Source organism: Canis aureus, chromosome 16, assembly GCF_053574225.1.
Source record: "Canis aureus isolate CA01 chromosome 16, VMU_Caureus_v.1.0, whole genome shotgun sequence".
NCBI classification, from domain to species: Eukaryota; Metazoa; Chordata; class Mammalia; order Carnivora; family Canidae; genus Canis; species Canis aureus.
In genome coordinates this window covers 24,189,767-24,215,681 of record NC_135626.1, presented here as the reverse complement: position 1 = coordinate 24,215,681, position 25,915 = coordinate 24,189,767, and the positions used below count along the sequence as shown (strand labels likewise).

General features: G+C 40.1%; 1 protein-coding gene and 1 long non-coding RNA gene across 17 annotated transcripts in view; one reads left to right on the top strand and one right to left on the bottom strand.

Annotated features, from left to right (window-relative positions):
• The window catches only part of ACACA (acetyl-CoA carboxylase alpha), a 283,732-nt gene that overhangs the window by 32,267 nt on the left and 225,550 nt on the right, over positions 1 to 25,915 (bottom strand). For all 16 annotated transcript variants that reach the window (XM_077852292.1, XM_077852296.1, XM_077852303.1 and 13 more), the window contains 5 exons: positions 10,467 to 10,610; positions 9,771 to 9,891; positions 6,259 to 6,355; positions 3,142 to 3,238; positions 1,909 to 2,044 (listed from right to left, as the gene is read on the bottom strand). In XM_077852292.1, the coding sequence (XP_077708418.1) occupies positions 1,909 to 2,044; positions 3,142 to 3,238; positions 6,259 to 6,355; positions 9,771 to 9,891; positions 10,467 to 10,610 (595 nt within the window). The remainder of the gene's footprint in view (positions 1 to 1,908; positions 2,045 to 3,141; positions 3,239 to 6,258; positions 6,356 to 9,770; positions 9,892 to 10,466; positions 10,611 to 25,915) is intronic.
• On the top strand, positions 1,869 to 9,883 carry LOC144286173 (uncharacterized). The gene is made up of 3 exons (XR_013354244.1): positions 1,869 to 2,109; positions 6,220 to 6,437; positions 9,538 to 9,883. It is a non-coding gene; the product is annotated as an uncharacterized LOC144286173 (long non-coding RNA).

The following is a 25,915-nucleotide window of genomic DNA, read 5'->3' as shown; positions in this document are numbered from 1 at the left end:
ATGTAAAGTGGTTAGCATGGTTTCTGGTGAAAGGAGCTCAACAAATCTTAATTGTTGTTGTTCTTATTGTTACATGGCTAGAAGCCAATCTGGGCCTGAGCCAGAACATACAGCAGAGTTGAAGCTTTTCCTACAAGTAGCAAATTTCTGAACTCTCAACTCCTCAGGACAAAAGAGCCAGGCTGACTTACTCCTAAGTAATGTCAGCAAGAGTGAATTCTCAATGGCCTCTGGGAAGAGGTAACTAAAGAGTACTGGCATTGCATTTTCTAAGTCTTAATGTAACTCTTACGGCCAAGAAATCTGGGATCAAGAGAGATTGGATGCTAAATAAACCTTATATATATGAATGAAAGGGCTTTCAGGCTCCTCCTCTGGAAAAAAACACTTCAGTACAGTATCTAATCTTTTGAACACCATAGTATTTTGTTCGTACTTTATACCTTATGGCTTTATCATTCTGTCCAAGACATTCTTCTTGACTCCTTGAGGCAATGTCTGTTTCTGACTCAGTTTTGTTTTCTTGGAAGTAGCTAGCCAGAGTTCCTTGAACGTAGGAACTCAATAAAAGTGTGCAGGATTGACTCAACCTATACTTTGAACATCTCACAGCATTTCCACTGATTTATTCTCTTTGTCATAAAATAATTCACCTGAGAGTCTATAAAAGTATACAAACATTAATTTGCATGTATAGTCCAAGTCTCCCTCAAGAAAAGTGCAAAATATGGAGTTCTCCAGCAAATATGGGCAAAAGGAAACTTCACAACTTTAAAAAAAAATAAAAGAAAAACCACTCTGGTCTTCTATATTTTGCCAGAGAAGCCTGGCTGTTCAGGGCTTTTCCTAGCCAGGTTAAGGGACAGTTGTTGGCACAAGGCTCTAATCTCTCTTTGCACATAGCTGATAATCTATAAAAGGGTAACTTTCTCAGCCTTTTCTTCCTTTAGATTGAGAGATGCTCATGCCCGAAGCCATTTGTGGGTTTATTCTTTCACATTTTATATGTCCCTATCACTCTCCTCCAGCATTGCCAACTCTCCTCCAGCATTGCCAACTCCTCTCCTCTAGCATTGCTAACTCCTTTCTCCTTCCATTCCCCTAACTCATTCTACTACTTCAGAATCCGGAGTTCTCCCCCACTGAATGAAATTGACGTTCACCAGCATACCCACCCTCCTGGTAAGTAGTCTCTGGCCTCAGCATGGCCATGAATCTCTCTGGCCATTGGAGAGAGAACCTTGCTGCTATAAGAGGTAGGACAAGTTTCCTTTGGCTCTCCTGGGTGGCTCCACATAGGGAGGATTCTCAGTAGATGGTGATACTAGCTGCCTACATCACTAAGTGATTCCCATAGCACAGAACAGAGCCTGTGTAATAATGGGTCTGATATGCTGAAGCCACAGGCCCAGGGCTATTGTTGGATATTAATAAAATTAATAATTTTATTACCACAAAGAACAGCTTCTGGTATAGAATTTGTTCGTTTTCTTCTGGTGAAGGCTAATTTCAGTATCTACCTTGGTTGTGACAGAGCGTTAGAGCACAGCATCAATAAAGAATATGCCCAGAACAGTATTACAGAGCCTAGCACAATCACATTTCCCCACGATCATCAGAACAGTCTATCATTCACCTGTGAAAGCTAAATCCACAAAAACAGCCCATCTAGATCACACTAGTAGACTGACCTGTAATTTTATACAGAATTTTAAAACACAGAATATTTTCCCACTCAAGTTGCAACTAAGAAGATATATTTCAGAGGAAATATAATCCCCAAGAAGCCTAGGGTTGATGGGCTGTCAGGACACCCATTGGCTCTGCCCAGTATAAACCCTCCCTCCCTGTGCTGTAAAGTTCCGGGGAATCAGTTATGCCCCTCCAGCCCAGAGCCCGGCCAATCACCTTTCATCCCACCAGAGAAGCCTCTCCAGTTGGCAAAGACCATCAGAGGCAGTCCTTCACGGTTGAAGTCCTTGATAGCCTGATAGGTCTTAAACGCAGAGTCTGGGAACCAAACCTGGCCAGCCTGCTGGATTATCTATTGGGGAAAGTCAAAAAGGAAGACACAATGAACAACAGAGTTTGAAGGGGAATTTCTGTAAGGTGAACAAGGTCTTATTTGTCTATTTTAAAAATTCAACCAAACCAAACAAACAAAAACTGTTGTTCATCAAGAGGATCATCTTTGAAGTAAAAAAGAAGAAAGGGCCCTGGATCTTTGACTCTGTTAAATACTCCTTAAAAAGATTTAAGTCCTGACTATATCACCACTCCTCAGTCAGAAGGGGGATATCTTAACTGCTTTAATTTTTTAAAAATTTTTATTTATTTATGATAGTCACAGAGAGAGAGAGAGAGAGGCAGAGACACAGGCAGAGGGAGAAGCAGGCTCCATGCACTGGGAGCCCGATGTGGGATTCGATCCCGGGTCTCCAGGATCGCGCCCTGGGCCAAAGGCAGGCGCCAAACCGCTGTGCCACCCAGGGATCCCTCTTAACTGCTTTAGAAGCAGAATGCAGTCTTGGGAATCCTCATTCTAGGCTTCCTCAAGGCAACTTTAAGTCGCTCAACTACACTAGTCCTCAAAACAAGCCAACTGTAGTCTCCAGTCCTCTCATCTTTGTGCTTTGTACAAGCTTTCTCTGTACCATGGTTGGTCAATAGACATGTGACACGGCTGAGTACCCTCTTCTGGCCTCTCCCACACTCATTTTCTGAATCTTGTCAGGATGTGAAAATATAACCCACCCTTGAAAAAGAAAAGATGAGTGGTGGTGTTCACATTTGCCATTTGCAGCCTTCTTAAATCTAGTAATAGCTCATTCATGTGTGTGTTCAGAGAATCTGGGACAGCTGCCTTTCTGTAAGACCATCTCCCCAATGAATACAGACTGTTTTCTAGCATCAACAAGACCAATGTAAAGGCCTATGTAATTTTTCAGGTAGAATTTAGCTTGTAGTCCATTTACAATCATCTTAAAAGTGAGCACATGACAGTCTGAAATTATTCAATGTTGCTGACTACCATTCCCTCCAAAATTGGTGGTTTGTAATGTTCCCAATGTATCTATAGGCTCTGCAGAAGGGAAACCCAGCTCCAAGCACAGGAGCTCAGGGTACTCGAGGTTTACCTACCTTGGCTTCAGAATCCAGGTTTGCAGGATCGGCTGGGATACTTAGTTCCACTGTTCGGGTTTCTACAGCAACTACTCCCACAGGTATTCCTCCTAGCCTGATAAAAAATGAGCCAAATAAGAACTCAATGTATGAAAACAGTATAGCTAGTTATTTCTTTTCTAGCCTCATATCAAAAGATTGAGGGGAGGGGTGCGAATTGGAAATTGCAAATACAGAGAACAGGGTTGGAAATCTGACTCTTATAGAGGTAGAATAGGAAACTCTGGAGTTGATAAATTTTTGTAAACACAGGGGGAGACTACCCTTAGAATCATTCCTGTTCTCCACCACATGATAAATGCAAACCAAGGGTTGTACTTGGGGAGCCTCAGTAGTTAGACTCAATAGTCTAGATGTGTGTGTGTGCGCACATTTGCATGCATGCACACACATTTCTCTGTGGATGCCAAATGAAATTTCTCAGCTTAATCTAGAGCATCTCTTTGGTGAAGACAGGAAGGTCTGAAGGGTAGGAGGTGCCTGAAATTACACTGGGCATGTGAATGGGGAATATGCAGCTGTGTTAAGGAGATGATGAAAAATATGTGCCAAGGATTCTGAGGTGGTTAAGCAAGCCCTTAACTTTCTCTTTCACTGGAAAATAGCAGTGGGTACAGGGATAACTTGCAGTAGTTACTCTTGGTGAAATAGGTGATCTATATGGAAAGCATGCATTTAATCTCCAATATATGTTAAGTTAAAAAACTCTTCAGGAGCTCAAAGCCTTTGTATCTGTGCTGCATAATACTCTCCCAACTTGGTCTTCAGAAAGATTTCCTTGTAAAAATCAGGAAGAAAGAGAGAGTGAGGGAAAGGAAGGTAGTGGCAGTGGCTGCAGGTACAGGGTGAGTCCTTACTCTGGAAAATGTAATTCAGTCTTCACTTTCTCAGTTGCATTCCTTGGGGCCAAGGCTGAGATGGGTTATAGTCTCTTGTTCCCCACAGCATCTCCATAACAAACTTTTCCATGAAGGATGGTCTTTGGTTGTTACACTGGCTACTGGAAATGGATTCTTGTCATCACAAGAGGCCTGACAGGGGCCTGAGTGGGGACCACCCACCCCCTTGTCACTTGCCTGCACTGAATCAGAATCAAAAGCCCTCTAGATAACCAGACAATGAGCAGGAGGTACACAGGAGGGTTTAGAAATATTTCTGTTCACAATGATTAACAATCCAACTGGAAACTTGTAATTGCAAAAGCCACCCTAAATCGGTAACTTATAACTTATATATTAGGGCCCATGTGACCTAATAAAGAACATCTTTATCCGAGTATTACAGTTATTTATTGAACTTGAAAACAGCTCAGAACAACTTCTGTTTTCTATTATACTTCATATAAATTTTATCAGGCTAGCACATGAAGATGCTACATCTTGTTTTATAGTGTGTCCCTGGACAAGGTGCCATGGAATAATAAAAGACAATTTACAGCCAATAGCACACATATTCCAAACATACATACCAAAGATGAGTTTTGGCAGCACTTACAGTAACAATCCCAGAAGAATACATTTATATTTATTTCTTGAAATGCCATTGCTTTTGAAAGAAGCTAGCTCCATTTGTGTTTTATATACTTGTGAGCGTGTGTATGTGTTTGGAGTAAGAAGCCCAGAACTCATCAGATGGAAAGAAAGGAAGAAGTAGAGTGAGTGTTGCAATAAACAATGGCAGAGCTAACTAAAGCCAAGCTTGACTGATTTTGCTCACAGAATAATCCCTTTTCTTCCAATCATAAGTGTAAAGCATTATTTTGTTTCCTGTGGGAGGATCTTAAAGACCTTAACAAAGGTTTCGCTTTCCTGGGCTTAAAATCTGTCATGTTTTTTACAGACAGGAAAACTGAAGCAGAGTTGGTAACAGACAAATTTTCAAAAAAGTTGGTCTGAGTATGATGTGAGGACCCTCAATAACAAACTGATAATCCTGGGTAGGAGGGCTCTCTCTCTCTAGTGCATCTCCCACATTCCCCTCCCCAGTAGGCACAAAGAATAGTTCTCACTGGGACCCAGAAGTCTGTGGTGAGGCAGAAGACCTGAGATGCAAGAGAAAACGGGAGCTAGCCCCTGTGAGTTTCAGTCTCAGCTGACTCCAGGCGTGACTCATATTCAGAGTCACAGTGGAAGATCCTGTCTGTTGGATTTGCCATCTGATGGCTCCTTGTCATTGGCAGCATGAGACGTGCTGACCTGCTGTACCGAGAGAACCACAAAGCCTAGAATTATTTTCAAAGCTAGAATCTAAATCTCAACCCAATGTGGCATGTTTGAGAATCTTGAGCAGGTGCCACTTTTCACCAAGATAAGGAAAACTGATTGCCCCCAAGAGGAAGGTGAGCTCCAGATGTGGGTCCCTAGGGCAGCATGTCTCTGCAGTGTGGAACAAGATTAAGATCAGCCTTGGCAGGTGCTCGTTATACAAAGCGCTACAGATTATTTCGTGCAGAGCTTGCTGTTGAGTGAAGCACTTCTTAGAGTGGGTATTAAAATTTAATAGAAACTTCAATTTCCTATTTGAAAAATATAGGTAGCCCTGCAAATCTATTCCAGTTTATTTTACTCATTCCTGTTTCAGGTAAACTTTTTTCTTTGCAATTCAAATCTGATGATAAGCCAATATCGTGCATTTGTTATACTTAAATAATCTTGATGCTAGGAAGGAACTTCTTCTAAGTTACATAGATCTTTTGGGTTACATGGCAAGGTAGATGAGTCTGATTCATTTGTCACCTACTTCAGAAAGAAGTCGGTCTTTGGAGAAGGGAAAAGTCACTGGTGGGATATGGCTATTGTATTCGGGCTTTTCAGCCCTCAAAGAGCTTTTCTTTCAGTATTGTATAAAGGAAATGTCAAAACCAGACTTCAGATTAAACGTATCGTTGGAGTGACACAGTAAATGACTACTGGGAACCAGGGCTCCAGTTATGCTGCCTTGGGCATGACTATAATCCAATACTCTTAGAAAGTTTAGACAGGGAGTATTATTGGTAAAAACCTCTACAGCCATGGCCCTTTCCTTTCTTGTTTTTAGTTGGAGGAAGAAGAGCTTCCAAGACAAAAGAGCTCTTACCTGGCTCTGCCAACCACCACAGTTTGTGCCCAGGGTTGCATGATCTCTGAGAAAGAGCCATAGTCAAAAAATCCACTCAGCCACTGACCTTTCTGAGCTATAGAAGGGAAAGGAAGAGAACAAAAAGAGAATAAAGACCATCAATACACTGAAAATGCACTGGAACTGGCAAATTTAAGGTTGGATTTGGGGGACTGTTTTGGGGAGTTTGTTGTTGTTTTTAACCGTATTATAATAGATGCACGCATTAGGAAACTGAATGCTCATATGCCTTCAGACATCATCTCCTATTTCATTTGCTAGTCTGCATAAAAAGAACCATTTATCAACAAAAGCATCATTTATTGTTAAACGATGGGGTTCAGCTAGCAGAGAGTTTGCATGCTTTTAAATAAATAACTTGGCTTTTTTCAAAACACTACAAACATTTGTCAAAAGGCAGCCAACTCATTAAAGTGTTTTCAAAATGTCTATTTCTATTTTAAAACTTAGCTTACAATTTTGTTTGATTCCACTGACTTTTTTTTAATGGAAAGCTGAAGACAGCCAATGATAAGTATTAATGATCAGATGAGGACCCAAATTTGGGGAAAAGAAAAGGGACTTGGCTTCTCTGCTAGAAAAGCAACAAGATACATCCACTTCACTTAGAGCTGAAGAAGTATAATCTTTCTACAAGAAAGGGCTATACCCATATACTCAACACATAGCAAAAATATAATGGTTAAGATGCACATACTTAATGTCATTAACCTCCCCTGCACACAGAATTTCCTTCACTGGCAAGACATGTAACTTTCGACATCTTAGGTTAAGAAAAAAACTTTTGTTCCACAGGTATCCGTGTTTGACCAAGGCCCCATAAAAGCTTCTGCAAATAACTGTTTCCTAGCTTGCCCCTCAGCTCACAGTTTCTCAGTGATCCTTCTAATTTGAACATGGCCCTCCGCCCCCTAAAAACCCAAGTCCAAAACCAATTAAAAGTAGAGATCCGAGCAAGCTAACCTCTGCTGACTTAAAGAGGATGGAGAGTGTTTTATCAAGACTAAATTTGTAATTACTGTGTTCTACATTCCTTGCCTCTATGGCCCCAGTGTAAAATGTGATCATCCATTTCAAAATTATCTCTCTATCGTGAGCCCAAAGCCGATCGTTTAGATTCTGGTCTCGTGTTGGGCGTCAGTTTGAAGAATATCACAGCACTATCTCCTCTAATAAATGACTTTAACTTTTCACCTAGAAGATATCTGCTTTAACTTATCACAGGGAATCATCTGCTTTCTTTAACGCTTCCACTAAATTAAAATCTGAAGTCACTCGATTTGGGAGCGAGTGTTAGCTGCACATAGACAGCAGGATGAATTACTAGGGAGTCGATGAAAAAATATTACCCAAAAACCAGAAAACTTAGTTTATCACAAATTTCATTTTATTCTGTGGATCTCATTAATAATGGCCAGGATAATGCCCACCTACATACACACACATCTGTTCATCCCATGAAAGAGAGTTCAAATTTTGATGAAGGTTCTAAATCAAACTTCTAAGTGCTTCAGGATACTGAAATTTTAACTTCATACGCGAGGATCATTTTAGGATTCTTACTTCAATAACAATGGTTTGGAACAACAAAGTTCATCAAAATGTAAAGATTTTCTTCTTTAAATACTGCCTTGTATGTTGATCAGGGGCAAGGGGCTCATCGGTAGGCTAAGGCTGGTGTAGGTGAACTTCACCCTCCTACCCCCCAGAAAGCAGATTGTATTCAGTTTAGATGTAGGACTCAGAAATCAGCTAAGATGCACACACCGCTCCCCCACCCCACCCTCCCCTACATGATTCCCAGGAGAAGACTCATGGAGTCTTGTTCTGAATTCTCCCAGAAAAGTCCTAGATTTTAAGGCTGACAGGTATCTTAGGTTCACAGTTCTTATCAAAATCATGGCATACAAATGAGAGGTAGGGAGATTACTATGGTGATTTTTCTGGCTATGTAAGAAAAACTAGTTTTATTAAGAGCAACAAGAAAAGGCATTGAAGACAACAGGTAAAATTTTAAATTAAAATTCCTCTGGTGATTTTTCTATATTATCTATACTTGGTCTGCAGATTAAGCCCCAATTCCTAAGTAATAGCTGTGTGACCTTGCACAAATCACTTAACTTCTCTGAGCTTGTAAAGTGGTAATCTCTTTTTATCTCTGAGAAGTAGTAGCCCAAATAAGATAATGTATATGGAAGTGCTATGCAGTCCCACCTAGCTCAGAGTGGGTACCTATGAATGTTTAAGTCTTCCTTATGCAGACCTCTTTTTTCTTTCAACAAAATCACAGTAACTCTTAAATTTAATGAATTATCTTCTGCAGTCTATTCTTCTTTTAGATACAGCTTTCTCTGAAATAGTTGCAATAAACATGCAAAAAAGAACAAACACTTTCTCAACCTGAAAAAAAAAATACGGATTCAAAATGGAGCAGGGGAAAAAAAAATGGAGCAGGGGGATTTGGGGCTTCACAAAAGAACTACCTGATAAGTAAGGTTTGTTAAAACAGTCTAATGTACCGACAAGCAAAAATATACATTTACATTCATCTTACCTGGAGCCATCACTTTTTTTTTGTTTTGTTTTTGTTTAAAAGATAGATAAAATCAGCCATAAGACAGAGCGATATATTAGATAAGCATGGAGGGAGAGGGTGTGTTCTCATTGTATAATCTTTATAAAATTAACAGTTCTGGACAATCTCTATGTGAATAATGACTTTACAAAGTAATCTTATGTTAATAACTAGAGCAAGTACCAGTACTTTTGTCAATATCGTAAGAAAAGAAGGGTATATGGAGAGTGGATGCTCGGAAATAGCTTGCCAAGAAGAGTGTAGTAATGTTCTATGCTGAAGGGTCAAATAATTTTTCTAAAGCTGATCTGATTAGTCTCTGTTTACAGAGAGACTAGACAGTCAAAGGTTCTATGATTTTATTGCTTAGATTTACCCATTTTAAAGTCTTTGAGCCAATTAAGTAACAAGGGCTTTAAAAACAATTAACAGAAGAAATGTATTAGTGACTGCCCTGCTTGTGCCTCAGTGACTGACTTGTACACCTAATTTCATTTGGTTCTCATCTGTTCTTGAAGGAATTTCCACCTTGATCTTCAGAGAGCTGTTTTAAAAATTTGTCTCATTTCAAGAGCTACTTTAGTAGCTCTGTTTTGTCATATACTGTTGTGCAAGAATTGGTTAGTGATTTAATTTTTTTTAATTTTATTTATTTATGATAGGCACACAGTGAGAGAGAGAGAGAGAGACGCAGAGACATAGGCAGAGGGAGAAGCAGGCTCCATGCACCGGGAGCCCGACGTGGGATTCGATCCCGGGTCTCCAGGATCGCGCCCTGGGCCAAAGGCAGGCGCTAAACTGCTGTGCCACCCAGGGATCCCCTTGGTTAGTGATTAAAAGGAAGACTGACAGCCTGAGGGCCAGGGTACCAAAGGACCCTCAAATATATACCTACTTGGGTGAGGGCGGCCTGCTAGCATCCATCGAGGATCGTATGGGGCCTTCGTGGGAACAAACTCGATGATTCTATCTATAGGATCCTTGGAGTTCAGGAGAGGAACTAAACTGCGCACATTCTGAAAGGTATACGGGAAGAAAGCACAGCAATCAGAGAACAGCAGGACCAGAGTCCCAACTCAGCCACGATCATTACAAAGACAACAGGGACCAAATACAGAATCATATCCATCTGTCCCAGTCATCAGCTACAGGCATCACAACTATATGCCAAGCCCTGAGAACAGGTCTCAAGTCTCACGTAGGAGCCTGGCAAAAAGTGGTACATTCTGACTCCTGATTTCAGTGTACCCATGCTTTATGGGAAGCTTCCCAGGGGGTTAAGGGGAGTGGAAGAGGTGGATTGCTATTACAAAGGAGAAAACCCAGAGTGATCTGAGCCCAGATAAGCCATGAAGGCTTCTGTGTTTGGGAAAACATCAGAAAGGGGTCTAACAAATGATATCCAAAGGCATTTTAAAGGTAGAAGCCTTTCCTGCAGATGGCTGTAGGAAAGAGAAACCACTACCTTTCAGTGGAATATTTCATAAAATAGTTTCTCCACCATAAAGAGGAGATCTCAAACACAGAGGCTGTGTGAGTTGTGGGAAGGCCAGGTTCTGTGGGCTGTGTCTGCTGGGTGGGAAAGGCTCACCTTAGGCATGTAGGATAGCCAGTGCAGGACAGTGAAAACCCCTTCAAAGTCATCACAAACAATGCTGTGGGTCACCCCATTGTTGTGCATGATCTGGATGCCCCCGAGCTGGTTATTGGAGGTGTATACTTCCCGCCCAAGGACCTAGAGAAACAAGCAAGAGAAGACATTCATCTGGATGGAAATAAAGGCAACATCTATTTTGTGATTCTCACTAAAATGGGTTCTTTTCTCCACAAGACACAGATTCCAGCCTCTGAGTTGTTCTGAAGGACTCTCTGGACCTCTGTCTTCAAAAGAAAGCTTAGAAAATCAAAGAGGCTTTTGAACAATCATAGATACCGTTACAATTTAAAAACCAGCAAGCCTCTCCCTCTCTCTCCTAGCTGCCACAGACAGGTGTTAGCATACTTCAACTCTGCTAGAACTATGGTGGGGGTGCGAGGGTGAGGTTGAGACCCGGAAGTACAGGCAACCCCAGCGTCTGCAGGCCAGCAGGGTTACTGCATAGATACACAAAGAGGTAACATGCCGGTCTTCTGACAATCTTTAATGACAAGTCTCACTTAAAGAAAAGCTGTGAGGTTTGGGTCCCTGAATTTTTTTAAAGGATTACTTTTCCCCTTACAATTGATTTTTAAAGCCCCACACACAAGCCCTAAGGCTGGCAAAATCCTGAAGCAACTCATGATACATACATGAACCCTTGAGCCTAAAGTCGTCTTTGTGTGCGGAGTGGAGGGCAGTGATTTATACCCAAGCTTGTCTCTCCTCTGTCCTTCTCTGCCAAGGTTCCAGAGAATACAGAGCACCTCTATCCCTGGTGTGTCCCTGGAGGAGTTTAACCCATGTGAGGTTGAAAAGCACCTGTGTTTGGAAACCACAGTTTCCTTTAAAGAAGAAGAAAAAATAGGAAGAAAGAATATTCGTGGACTTGGAAATTGTAGGGTTTCTTTTTCCCTAGAAGACCGGTTAATAATTTCTTTCAGGGAGGGACATTTTCTGACCCAGCAATGGAAGCCAGGCAGCCTGATCACTGACTACTGCACACTGCTGAGTGTGTAGTAATTGCCCGTCATCTAGGGTAGCCCTGGAGAGCTCTAAACAGTTGTAGAGCGCTTATTGTGTTTTACCTTTTCTTTTCCCTCTCCCCTCCTCCTCCAGAAAATAATCACAACACAAATTTTCTTCCTTAGTAACTTTTATTCATTTTCAGTCTCTGGGATGAATCTAATAAATAGAAAGCCAGCAAATTCTTCTTGCATGTTCCCATTTTGCTCCTTCTTGTTAGGAGCTCTCCATGCTGGGCCAGCCCCCCCACATCAGGTCCCTGCAAAGGATGAGGACATTGGTGACCAAAGTAATCACCTCCGTATGACCCAACTGGCCTCCATTCCACTTAACTTCAGCTGGAAGGGACGAAGAGACTCTTCTGAAAAGGATATGGAAAGAAAAACTGCTTCCCTTGGTAAGGAAGTCCAGAGAACCAGTCTTTGCAGACAGCCCTGAGCTGAGAGACATGCTGGCAACTCCTCTGAAGGAGCCCCAGGAAGAGGGGAGACTGTATGTGACCACTGGGCTCCCCCTCCTCCTCTCACAGTGTGTCTTTAATCTCAGCCCAGGCACTGTGGCTCCTTTCTCATTCTCCTGCTGTCTCTTTCCATTTGCCCTCTCTCTGACTGATACACTGATCTCTCGGTCACTCAGCTTTCTGCTCCACTGAGTCCATATTACTAATAACACCTCCGCCACGGCCAGTTTACCTCATGAAGGCAGGAGCACATCATTACAAAATAAACTCATAACTTTGACATTCTAGCAAATACATGCCGTTTGTTATCTTGATGGCTTTAGTCTTTCTAACAGGCAGAGGGCATTACATACCTGTTTCATTTATATCTTTAAATGTGTGCACACATGTAGAGTCACACATGCATCAGGAAACAAAACAGAACAAAAAACCAACCCAAAACAAATATCCAAAGCAGTCAGTTGATGGGGGACCCTGGTGGAAGCAAAAATCCTGTCACTCAGGGAGGCCATGCTCCGATCTGGCTCTGGTTTTATGGACGTCATAAACCCGATGGCCCACAACTGGTCCTTCTGGGACAGACCGCCTCTCTGCCAGAAGTCATTCAGTATGATCAGCAGTATTTTTAATTATTAAAATAAAATTGGAAAGGGGGAAATGAAATAAAAAGGAGACACTGCACTGACCCTGAATATCTGATATTCACAATCTATGTCAGGAGCCAAGAACTCTTGCTGCCTAGAAGAGAGCTGGCACCATTTCCTACTCAGAAAGACAGCTTTCTTTCCTATGAAACACTATTTCTAGTACTTGATAATGTCCACCTGCTTAGAACCTCACGCCCCTCCAAAATTAGTAGCGGACTGAAGAAGGACCAATCTTGGCAAAAGGGAACAAAGCAGACCAAGAACTGCTCAGCTGTCCACACACATCTTCCTGACACATCCTTGTCCCTCATTTCAAAAGGGAAGAGAGGGCAGCCCAGGTGGCTCAGCGGTTTAGCACTGCTTTCAGCCCAGGGTACGATCCTGGAGATCCGGGATCGAGTTCCACGTCGGGCTCCCTGCGTGGAACCTGCTTCTTCCTCTGCCTGTGTCTCTGCCTCTCTCTCTCAATCTCTGTCTCTCATGAATAAATAAATAATCTTTAAAAAAAAAAAGGGAAGGGAATCCAGGACTGGGACTACTCTCAGAGGCTCTGCCACTTGCCCATTCCACCCCATATTCCTATAAATTAATGGGAGACAAACTTGGAGCAAGAGTTTAATCACCTAGCATGTCATCCCTTTATAAGCAAAACTCAGCTTTTGACACTTTGGCATTGTTCTGAAAAGGCAGTATTTGTACACTGGATTCAGAAAGAAACCTAACCAGGGCTTACTGCAACCAAGGACACTATCAGACTAAAGAAATGTTTGTCATGTGAGAAAATTCATTTGCTTTGGGAATTAAAGGAAAAATTATAGGCTAGACTAACAGGGTATCCAAATGGCTGTGACTGGCCTTAGGGGGTGGGTGTGGGGAGGAAAGGACACACAGAAATAAAACCTGCTTCACTAATCACAAACAAATGCTAACAATCATAGCTACTTTACAATCGGTGAAGAGAGAGCAGTACCCTCCAGTTCATCTTCAATGACCGTATGTTTGGAGCATGCACCAGTAGAATGAGGGCGCACACAATAGCTCCTGATTTATAGGGGTCGTTGCTGACTCAAGTGGTTTTAATGATTTTAGAATACTTCACAACAAAAGCTGCAACCAAAGAAGCAGAATCTGAGCTAGGACGAAATCCATTCTGCCTAACTCTGAAATGATCATGCTGAAATGATCAGCATCTAGAAAGGCAAAGAAAAAAGCCCACCTAGACAGTACCACTGCTTTATTCTTTCGTGTTGCCCTACCATCTTTTCACAGAAAAATTTGGGGTAAACAACCTTCACTAACATAGTATTTTCATAAAGTAGGTGAGCTTTATTCATGTTTTTTCAACTCCAACATACGCATTTTGGTGCCAGTTGAGTTCCTAGCCATTTTCCATGTTCCCAAATTACTTTTCTCACATGGTCTACTGTGTGATGCAAACATTTAATTTAGCTTCCCAACAAGCATCAATAACCATATTTAAACACAGAGGCCATTCAAACAGAGGTAGCTCCTGAGGCCCCGCAGGCTTAGGTGGAAAAGCAGTACTATAAGATATTACGAACAGACACCACCTCAGGGTCCTCTGCTGAAGAGTGCCCACACCACAGAACTGAACAAGGGCTGTCTCTGCCAGGAAGGAGGATCTTCATCCACTTAATATAAACTTAAGCCTCATCCAGCACTTCATTCATTGCAGCTGGCAGACCAAAGCAGGAAGGGTACCACATAAAAGCCAGTGATTAGCAGACACACAATTGTTAAAGGCTCCACTGAAGATGCTACACAGCCTTTAGAAATTTTGAGATACATAAAGTACAAATGAATGTAGTCATACATACATGCTAAGGCCTCTGCTGCTGTTGTGGCTTATCTAGAGACACCGCAGACAGCTCAGGTTTACCGCAGCTGACAGGCAATGAAAACAGTCTAATATACCGCCTGCTCTCTCCCTTAAATCCCTTTTTGGAGATCAAGATAAACACGTTCTTCCTTTCCCCAGTGCTCCAGACGTTTGACTGAAGTGGCAGAGCATTGTGAGGTTTTGTGCAAATGAAATCACTATGTAATACCAAATGAGTATAGTATTTACTTGTCAGGATATTTGTCAGCATAGGCATTGAGATTTCTGAGTTTCATAGATGCAACTTAGCTCAATTTTTTAAAAAACTGCCTTTGTCCTGAGTATACACATTATGTCGGGGGTCTTTAGACTTATAGGCAAATATTTGCAATCATGTGCTGAAGATGTGAAAAATAATGATGCATATCGATGGAATAAAAAATGAAATCTACTGCTGCTTTCCCCCCCTTTAGCCAATCTTTCCCCCTAAACAATTCTTGAGTCAGGGTAATTTTCTATTTAAAGAAGCTGGAAGTATAAAATTCCTCTTGCGTCTAAGAATTTAGGCTACATGAACGGAGTCCCTCCTGCCATCCTCCCTCTCATTAGGATATTTCCATTCTCAAGAGGATTTGAAGAGAGGTTTTGTACATTTCCCAAGCAATCATCATTAGTGGACGTCGTTCATGATTCTAGATTAAAGTCACTCTGGATCTGTTAGGTTATTGATAAAGGTTTGGCTAAGGCAGAAAGAGACAGACATGAAAAAAAATTAAGTGAGGGAAGGAAAAAGGCAGTAAGATAGGGACAAAAGAAATGAAGAATGAGAGGGAGGAAAAGGGAGTGGGGGAGAAAAGAGGAAGGGAAAAAAAATGCAATAGCTCATCTACTCAGGCTGCTAACACCCTCCTCCCTGACCTGAGAGGACTACATTTTTAAAAGCTGACAAGTAATTCAATCTCCAATTAACAATTTTAAGTGGTGCAGCACATATTACTGTGTAAATGTTTCTCCAGGAATATATCCAAGGGTGAATGGAATTAAATCTCTAGGGAGACAGAACTGGTGCCTATGCAACCAAGAATATTTGGAGGTTCCCAAAACATAGCCTCTTGATACACAGACTCAGGTTTACAACTTCCCCTCGCCTCTTCATTGCCACTTGTCACTGGCAAACTGGAATGCTGGTTGGTAGCTGGTAGTCTAGGATTAGGGGTAGAGAAAGGACACAGTGACCTACTGCTGACACAGGACGGGAAAGTTTCTGACCTGAGCCACAGTTAGATTCAAGACCATCCACTGCAAGCCCCAAAACCTCTCTCCACACCACAGTATTAGGAAATGATCAGGTCTGTTGATGGGTAAATTGGGAGCACAGGGATTGGGCATCCAGCATTGGGAGAAGATACTTAACCAAGGAGAGACTCAGATACAAGGCACAAAAATACTGCAAGACATCTGCTTACTAAGGGGTGGGGCAAACAGAGGAATGAGTTAGATGGCAGACTGATGACAAGGATTTGAGGGTGGACCGGGCAAGGGACAGAAACGCATTTCTAATGCAATGGGGGTAGAGAAGAGCCACAGGACAGTTTACTTGTCAAATGTCTGAGAAAAGGCATAAGCTTCCAGAGTGAAAACTGCCAAAAAGGAATCACTTACCTCAGGGATCCGACAACTGCTCATTTAGCTACAGATTTGAATGTACTGACAATGAATTGCTTCCAAATATGGAAATTAAAAAAAAAAATCTAGTTTACTGAGGTATAATTTACATATAGCAAATCATTCATTTTTAGGTTCAGAATTCTATGAATTGTGACAAATATATATAAGTCATAAAACCATCATCCAAATCACCCCGAAGGTTTCTCTCTAGGAGGGAGAATCAGGATGGTGGAGCAGGAAGATCCTGAGCTCACTTCCCATGAACAAACCAGAACCACAACTACATATAGAAAAACTATCTCTGAAAATGAACTAAAGACTAGCAGAAAATATTTTACACAACTCAGAACATGAAGAAAAAGCCACATCAAGATGGGTATGCAAGGCAAGATGTGGTCTAGTCAGGACCCATACCCCTGGCATGGTGACCCACGAGTGGGAGGATTATCATAACTGTAGAGGCTCTCCTTGAGGAATGAGGGGTCCAGACCCTACACTGGGCTCCCTAGCTCAGGCAACCTGCACCAGGAAGTAGAGCCCCCATAACACCTGGCTTTGATTTTTTTTTAAAGATTTTATTTATTTACTCATGAGAGACACACACACAGAGAGAGAGAGAGAGAGAGAGAGGCAGAGACACAGGGAGAGGGAGAAGCAGGCTCCATGCAGGGAGCCTGATACGGGACTCAATCCCAGGACTTCAGAATCATGCCCTGGGCAGAAGGCAGGCACTTAACCGCTGAGCCACCCAGGGATCCCCAACATCTGGCTTTGAAAACAAGTAGGGCTGATGTCCAGAAGGGCAGCAGGAAAATGAGACTGTACTTAAAGGGTACATACAATTTTACTCCCTCCAAATCCCAGTACAAAAGCAGTAGTTTGAAAAGTATGGGGTTACACATGAAGGAGATTCACTGAGTAATTTTAGGACATGTGCTAGAGGGACAGAGATCTGTTGGAACATTCTCCAGGGAAGAAAGTGTCAGCAGGCATCATTTTCTCTACCTCCTACCCCTACCTAGTTGGCCTGGTGGTGTAAGAGACAGTTTTGACACTCTCCATCTCCTGTGCTAGCACTACTTACCACATTCCCAGTGTCCCCTTTAATCCCCACACCCAGGGGGTAGCCTCTGCCAACAACAGTGCTCCTCTCTTCCAATGTTCCTTGCCTTGAGGGGCCAGCTGCACACACTAACTGTGGCCCAGCCTCAACAGGAAGGTGCGTGTAGCCCATGCATCCATATATGAGGATACCCCAGAGGGGTACTTAGATTGAATGAACAGGTGGTTTTGTGCTACTGACCCCACAGGACACTCTCTCTATAAAGACATTTCTTTAAGACCAGGAAATAGAAGTCATCTACCTAATACACAAAAATAAACACAGAGAGTTAAGTAAAATGAGGAGAGAAGAGATTAAGTGAAACAAATGAAAGAATAAGACAAAAATCTGAGGAAAAGAATGAAATGAAAAGGAAATAAGCAATCTACTAATAAAGAGTGCAAAATAATGATCATAAAGAAGCTCACTAAACTCATGAAAAGAATGGAAGAACACAATAAGAACATTAAGAGAGAACATAAAAAAGAACAAATCAGAAGAATATAAAAACTGAAATGAAAAATACACCAGAGAGAATCAATAGCAGATTAGATAATGCAGAAGAATGGATCAGCAATGTGGAAGATAAGAGTAATGGAACCCATACAACGAGAACAGCAAAAAGAAAAAAAGAATGAAAAAATAAGGATAGTTAAAGGGACTTCTGGGACCATGTCAAGTATACCAACATTTGCATTATAGCAGTCACAGAAGGAGAGGAGAAAAGGAAAGGAACAGAAAACCTATTTGAAGAAATAATGGCTGAAAACTTCCCTAAGCTGGGGAAGGAAGCAGACATCCAAGTCCAGGAAACACAAACATTCCTAAATAAGATGAACCCAAAGAGACCCACACCAAGATATTTTATGATCACAGTGTCAATAAAGAGGGAATCTTAAGGAAAGCAAGAGAAAAACTTATTATGTACCAGGGAACCCTCATAAGACTATGAGCTGATTTTTTAGCATAAACTTTACAGGTCAGAAGTGAATGGCATGATATATTCAAAGTGCTGAAAGTCAAGACCTTAAAACTAAGAATAGTCCACCTAGCAAGGTTATCACTCAGAATAGGAGAGATAAGGGGTTTCTCAGACAAGCAAAAGCTAAAGGAGTTCATCATCACCAAGCAGGCCTTAATAAGAAATATTAAAGGGACTTCTTTAAATGAAAAAGAAAAGGGCATAACTAGAAATAAGAAAATTATGAAAGAAAAAAATCTAACTGGTAAGGGTAAACATATAGTAAAGGTGGTGGATACATAGTATGAAGGTTAAAAGACAAAAGTAGTAAAAATCATCTAGATCTATAATAATTATCAAAAGATACACAAAATAGTAAGATGTAAAAATATGACATGAATTGGGGAATCTCTGGGTGGCTCAGTGGTTTGGCGCCTGCCTTCGGCCCAGGGCGTGAGCGTGATCTGGAGTGATCCTGGAGTCCTGGGATTGAGTCCCGCATTGGGCTCCCTGCGTGGAGTCTGCTTCTCCCTCTCCCTGTGTCTCTGCCTCTTTCTCTCTCTCTCTCTCTCTCTCTGTGTCTCTCATGAATAGATAAATAAAATCTTAAAAATATATATGACACAAAAAATATAAAATGTAGGTAGTGCAGTAAAAATGTAACGCTTTTAGAACCTGCTTGAACTTAAGCAAACATCAACTTAAAATAGGCTCTTTATACACAGGATGTCATATATGAACCTCATAGTGACCACAAACCGAATACCTATTATAGACTTTTTTCTTTTTTTTTTTTTAAGATTATTTATTTATTTATTCATGAGAGACACAGCGAGAGGCAGAGACACAGGCAGAGGGAGAAGCAGGCTCCATGCAGGGAGCCCGACGCGGGACTCAATCCCGGGACTTGATCATCAGGTCCTGGGTTGAAGGCATGCGCTAAACCGCTGAGCCACCTGGGCTGCCCCCGAACGCCTATAATAGATACACAGAAAATAAAGAGGAAAGGATACAAATATAACACTAAAGAAAGTTACCAAATAACAAAGGAAGAGAGTAAGAGAAGAAAGTAACAGAGAAGAACTACAAAACATCCAGAAAACAATCCACAAAATGGCAGTAAGTACATATCTATCAATAATTACTTTAAACATAAATGGACTAAATGCTCCAATCAAAAGACATAGGCTGGATGAATGGATAAAGACAAGACTACCTATATGCTGCTTAAAAGAGACTCTCTTCAGGTCTAAAGATATACAGACTGAAAGTGAAGAGATGGAAAAAAGATATTACATGCAAATGGAAATAAAAGAAATCTGGGGTAGCAAGAAAAACTTTAAAACAAAGACTGTAACACGACACAAGGCATTATATAATGATAAAGAGATCAATCCAACAAGAGAATATAGTGGTATCAAATATCTACACACTCAACATCGGGGCACCTAAATACGTAAAATAAATAGTAACCAATATAAAGGGAGAAAATGACAGTAATATAATAATACAATAATAGCAGGGGACTTCAATACTCCACTTATATCAATGGGCAGATAACCCAGACAAAAAATCAACAAAGAAACAGTGGCTGTGGGCAGCCCCCGTGGCGCAGCAGTTTAGCACCGCCTTCAGCCCGGGGTGTGATCCTGGAGACCCCAGATCGAGTCCCACGTCAGGCTCCCTGCATGGAGCCTGCTTCTCCCTCTGCCTGTGTCTCTGCCTCCCTCTCTCTCTCTCCCTCTGTGTCTCTATGAATAAATAAATAAAATCTTAAAAAAAAAAAAAAAGAAACAGTGGCTTTGAATGACATATTACACCAGATGGACCTAATAGATGTGTGTGTATATGTGTGTGTATGTGTCTGTATGTATAAATAACATTCCATCCAAAAACAGAATACACATTCATTCAAATGCACATGGAACATCTTCCATGACAGATCATATGTTAGGCCACAAAACAAGTCTCAATAAATTTAAGAAGACTGAAATCACATTAGGTATCTTTTCTGACTACAATGGTACAAACTAGAAATCAATTACAAGAAAAACTGGAAAAAACACAAACATGTGGAAGATGAACATGCTCATTACTAAACAACCAATGGATCACTAAAGAAATCAAAGAGGAAATAAAAAAATACTTTGAGACAACTGAAAATAGAAATGAAAATCTAACATTCAAAAATCTACAAGACAGGGCAGCCTGGGTGGCTCAGTAGTTTAGCGCCGCCTTCAGCCCAGAGCATGATCCTGGAGACCCAGGATCGAGTCCCATGTCGGGCTCCCTGTATGGAGTCTGCTTCTCCCTCTGCCTGTGTTTCTGCCTCTCTCTCTCTGTGTATCTCATGAATAAATAAATAAAATCTTAAAAAAAAAAATCTACAAGACATACAGCAAAAGTAGTTCTAAGGTGGGATGTTCATAGCAATACAGGCCTACTTCAGTAAACAACAACAACAAAAAATCACATAAACAACCTAATCTTAAACCTAATAGAACTAGAAAAAAGGCAAACAAAGTCCAAGGTTAGTGGAAAGAAGGAAATAGTAAAGATTAGAGTGGAAATAAAATGAAACAGACTAAAAAGACAATAGAAATGATCAATGAAACTAAGAGCTGATTCTTAGAAAAGATAAATAAAATTCATAAACCTTTAGCCAGACTCATCAAGAAAAGAAGGGAGAGGGCCCAAATAAAATCAGAAATGAAAGCGAAGTTACAACCAATACCATAGAAATATAAAGGATCATAACAGACTACTATGAACAATTATATGCTAAAAAATGGGACAGCCTAGACAAAAATGCATAAATTCCTAAAACATACAATCCTTCAAAACTGAATCAGGAAGAAATAGAAAATCTGAACAGACCAAATACTATTAATGAAATTGAATCAGTAAACAAAAAAACTCACAACAGAAGTCCAAGACCAGATGGTTTTACAGGTGAATTCTACTAAACATTTCAAAAAAGTTAATACCTATCCTCGAACTATTCCAAAAAAATTGAAAGGAATGCTTCTGAACTCATTCTATGAGGCCAGCATTACCCTGACAACGAAACCACAAAAACAAAACAAAAAAACAAGCCAATATCCCTGATGAACAAAAAATGCAAAAATCCTCAAGAAAAAGATTAGCAAACTGAATTCAACAATAAATTAAAAGGGTAATACACCATGATCATGTGGGATTTATTCCAATGATGCAGGGATGGTTTAATATCTGCAAATGAATCAATGGGATACTCCACATTAACAAGGAGAAGTATAAAAATCATATGATCATCCCAATAAATGCAGAAAAGCATTTAATAAAAGTCAATGTCTATTTATTTAAAAAACTCAACAAAATGGGTATAGAGAGAACATACTTCAACATAATAAAAGGCATAGACAAAACCACAGCTATCATAAAAGCTGAAAGTTTTTCTTCCAAGATCAGGAAGAAAATAAAGTTGCTCACTGTCACCACTTTTACTCAACATAGTATTGGAAGTCCTAGCCACAGCAATCAGACAAAAAAAAGAAAAGAAAAGAAAAAAAGAAAAGAAAAGAAAAGAAAAAGAAAAGAAAAGAAAAGAAAAGAAAAGGGATCCAAACTAGGAAAGAAGTAAATACCTACTTACTGTCATAATTTGCAGATGACATGATACTATATATAGAAAACCCCAAAGACTCCACCAAAAAACTATTAGAACAGGTGCCCTGGGTGACTCAGTTGGTTAAGTGATCCCAAAGTCCCAGGATCAAGCCCACATTGTGCTCCCTGCTCATTGAGCGGTGTGATTCTCCCTGTACGTCTGCCCTCCTCCAACTCCTTCTCGCGCTCTTGTTTTCTCTCTCTCAAATAAATAAATAAAATCTTCAAAAAAAAAAAAAACCTATTAGAATAAATGAATTCAGTAAAGTTCCAGGATACAAAATTAATATACGTAAATCTGTTTTATTTCTATATACTAATAATGAACTAGCAGAAAAAGGAATTAAGAAAACACTCCCATTTACAATTGCAACAACAAAAAGAATAAAATGCCTAGAATTAAATTTAACCAAGGAGGTGAAAGACCTGTACTCTGAAAACTGTAAACACTGACAAAAGAAACTGGATACACAAATAAATAGGCAGATATCTCATACTCATGGATTGCAAGAATTAATATTGTTAAAATGTCCATATTACCTAAAGAAATCTAGAGTCAATGCAATACCCATCAAAGTACTCTATCAAAATGGGATTTTTTCACAGAACTAGAACACATAATCCTAAAATTTCTATGAAGCCACAAACACCCAAATAGTCAAAGCAATCTTGAGAAAGAAGATCAAAGCTAGAGGTATTATGCTCCCTGATTTCAAACTATATTACAAAGCTGTATGTAATCAAAAGGTTATGGTGTTGGCACAGAATTAGACACATAAATCAATGGAATAGAATACAGCATTCAGAAATAATCCATGCTTAATATGACCAATTAATTTTCAACAAAGGAGGCAAAAATGTACAATAAGGAAATGATAGTTTTAAAAAATAGTTTTGGAAAAAATGGAAAACTACATGCAAAAAAATAAAGCTAGACTATTTTCTTACACCACATACAAAAGTATACTCAAAGTGGCTTATAGACTTAAATGTAAGACTAGAAAGCATAGAACCCCTAGAAAAAAATACGGGCAGTAAGTTTTTTGACATCAGTCTTTTTTTTTTTAATTTTTATTTATTTATGATAGTCACAGAGAGAGAGAGAGGCGCAGAGACACAGGCAGAGGGAGAAGCAGGCTCCATGCACCAGGAGCCCGATGTGGGATTCGATCCCGGATCTCCAGGATCGCGCCCTGGGCCAAAGGCAGGCGCCAAACCGCTGCGCCACCCAGGGATCCCATGACATCAGTCTTAACAATATTTTTTTGAGTTGGTCTTCTCAGGCAAGGGCAATAAAAGCAAAAATAAACCAATTGGACTTCATCAAACTAAAAAGGTTTTGCAAAGTGAAGCAAACCATCAACGTGAAAAGGCAACCCAATAAATGGGAGACATTTGCAAATGATATATCCAATAAGGGGTTAATATCCAAAATATATAAAGAATGCACACAACTCAGTATCAAAGAAAATGAACCAAATTAAAAAAAAGACACAGGACCTGAATAGACAGTTCTCCAAAGATGACATACAGATGGCCAAGAGGCAAATGAAAAGATTCTTAACATTCTTAACATCACTAATCATCAGGGAAATGTAAACTAAATCCACAATAAGATATAACCTCACATCTGTCAGAATGGTTAGCATAAAAAAAAAAAAAAAACAACAACGAAAAAACATACCAAGAAATAACAAGTGTTGCACAAGGATGAGGAGAAAAGGGAACCTTCATGCACTGATAGTGGGAATGCAAAATGGGAGCAGCCACTGTGGAAAACAGTATGGAGGTTCCTCAAAAAATTAAAAATAGAATTAACATATGACCCAGCAATTCCATTTCTGGGTATTTAACAAACAAAATGAAAATACTAATTCAAAAAGATACATGCACTTTTATGTTCATTGCAGCATTATTTACAATAGCCACAGAATGGAAGCAACCTACATTTCCACCAATAGATGAATAGATAGGGGCACCTGGTGGCTCAGTCAGTTAAGCATCTGCCTTCGGCTGAGGTCATGATCCGGGGGTCCTGGGAAAGAGCCCTGCATTGGGCTCCCCGCTCAGTAGGGAGCCTGCTTCTCCCTCTCCCTCTGTCCCTCTTTGGCACTCATGCTCACTCTCTGATAAATCAATTAAAAAATCTTAAAAAAAAAAAAAAAGATGGATAATGAAGATGTGTGAGGGGTGTGTTTGTGTGTATGCATATAATGGAATATTCCTTAGCCATAAAAAAAATCTTGCCATTTGTGATAACAAGGACATGATGGAAGGACCTAGACGGTATGCTAACTAAAATAAATCAGAGAAAGACAAACACTGTATGGCTTTATTTATATGTAGAATCTAAAAAAACAAATGAACAAACAAAACAGACTCAGAAAACAGAATGATGGCTGCCAGAGGGAGTGTGTGTGGGGAGGGGTTGGACAAAATAGGGGAAGGAGATTAAAAGGTACAAACTTCTAGTTACAAAATAAGTCATGGGAACGGAAGGTACAATAGAGGGAATATAGTTAACAATACCCTAACAACTTTGTATAATACTGATGGTAGCTAGTTGTATGGTGATGATCACTCCATAATGTACCCAACTGTTGAAGTACTTACATTGTATACCTGAAGCCACCATAATATTGTATGCCAACTACACCTGAATTAAAAAAATAACAATTTTGCCTTTCTTAGGACATTATATAAATGGAGTCATATACTACATAGTGCTTGGGAGTCGTTTCTTTGTTAGTGCACCTGAGATTCATTTATGCCAATGTAGGTGTCATATATTCCTTTTCACTGCAGTGTAGTATTCCATTTTATGGAAGTATCACAATTTGTTCTTCTGTTTGCTTCTTGGTAGACTTTTGGGTAATTGGGTAGTTTCCAGCTTGGGGAAATTATGAATAAAACTGATATAGACATTTGTGGACACGTTTTTGTGTGGAAGTATATTTCATTTCTCCCAGGAATAGGATTACTAGGTTGTATGGTAAGTGTTTATTTTTTTAAAAAAGGTTTTTTTTTAAATTGAAGTACAATTAACATACAATGTTATACTAGCTTCAAATATACAATATAGGGGTTCAGCAATTTTATATATAACTTAGTGCTCATCTAGATAAGTGTACTTTTAAATCTTCTTCACTTAATTTCACCCAACACCCCCCTCTATCTTCCTTTGGCAAACCACTATTTTGTTCTCGGTATTCAGAGTCTGGTTTTTGTTTTTCCTTTGCTCATTTGCTTTTTTAAAAATTCCACATGAGTGAAATCATGTGATATTTTTCTTTCTCTGACTGGCTTATTCACTTAGCATTATACCCTCTAGGTCCATCCATGTTGTAGCAAATGGCAAGATCTCATTCTTGTTTATGGCTGGAGTAAACTTTTTCAAAATGGCTGTACCATTTCACATTCCCACCAGTATATACAAGAGTTCCAGTTGTTCTGCATTCTCACCAATACTTAGTATTGTCAGATAAAAATTTTCCTTATTAAATTTTTATTTTAGTGGTGCCTAATTGTGGTTTTAAATTTGCATTAAGCATCCTTTCATGTGCTTGATTATCATCCTCATATCTTTTCTGCTGAAATGTCTATTCAAATTTCTTAAGAAAATTAAACCCATTTTTTAATTTTTAAAAAAGATTTATTTATTTGAAAGAGAGAAAGAGTGACTGTAGTGGAGGGAGGGGCAGAGGGAGAGAGAGATTCTCAAGCAGACTCCCCACTGAGCGTGGAGCCCAACTGGGGCTCAACCCAGGACCCTGAGATCATGACCTGAGTCCAAATCAAGAATAGGATGCTTGACTGCCTGAGCCACCCAGGTTCCCCAAATTAAACCCATTTTTTAAATGACTGTGTTGTTTTCCTATAATTGAATTGTGAGAATTCTTCAGATGTTTTCAAAAGATGGAAAAGTTTTTGGTGGTTTTCTGATGAGGATCTGAGGCATGAGGTTGGTGGAAAGGCAGAGGGTTGTGTGACTGCCTCAGCCCACCAGTGGTTAGGCAAAGAGTTCAGTGCTTGCTGGGGGCCTGGCTTCTTGT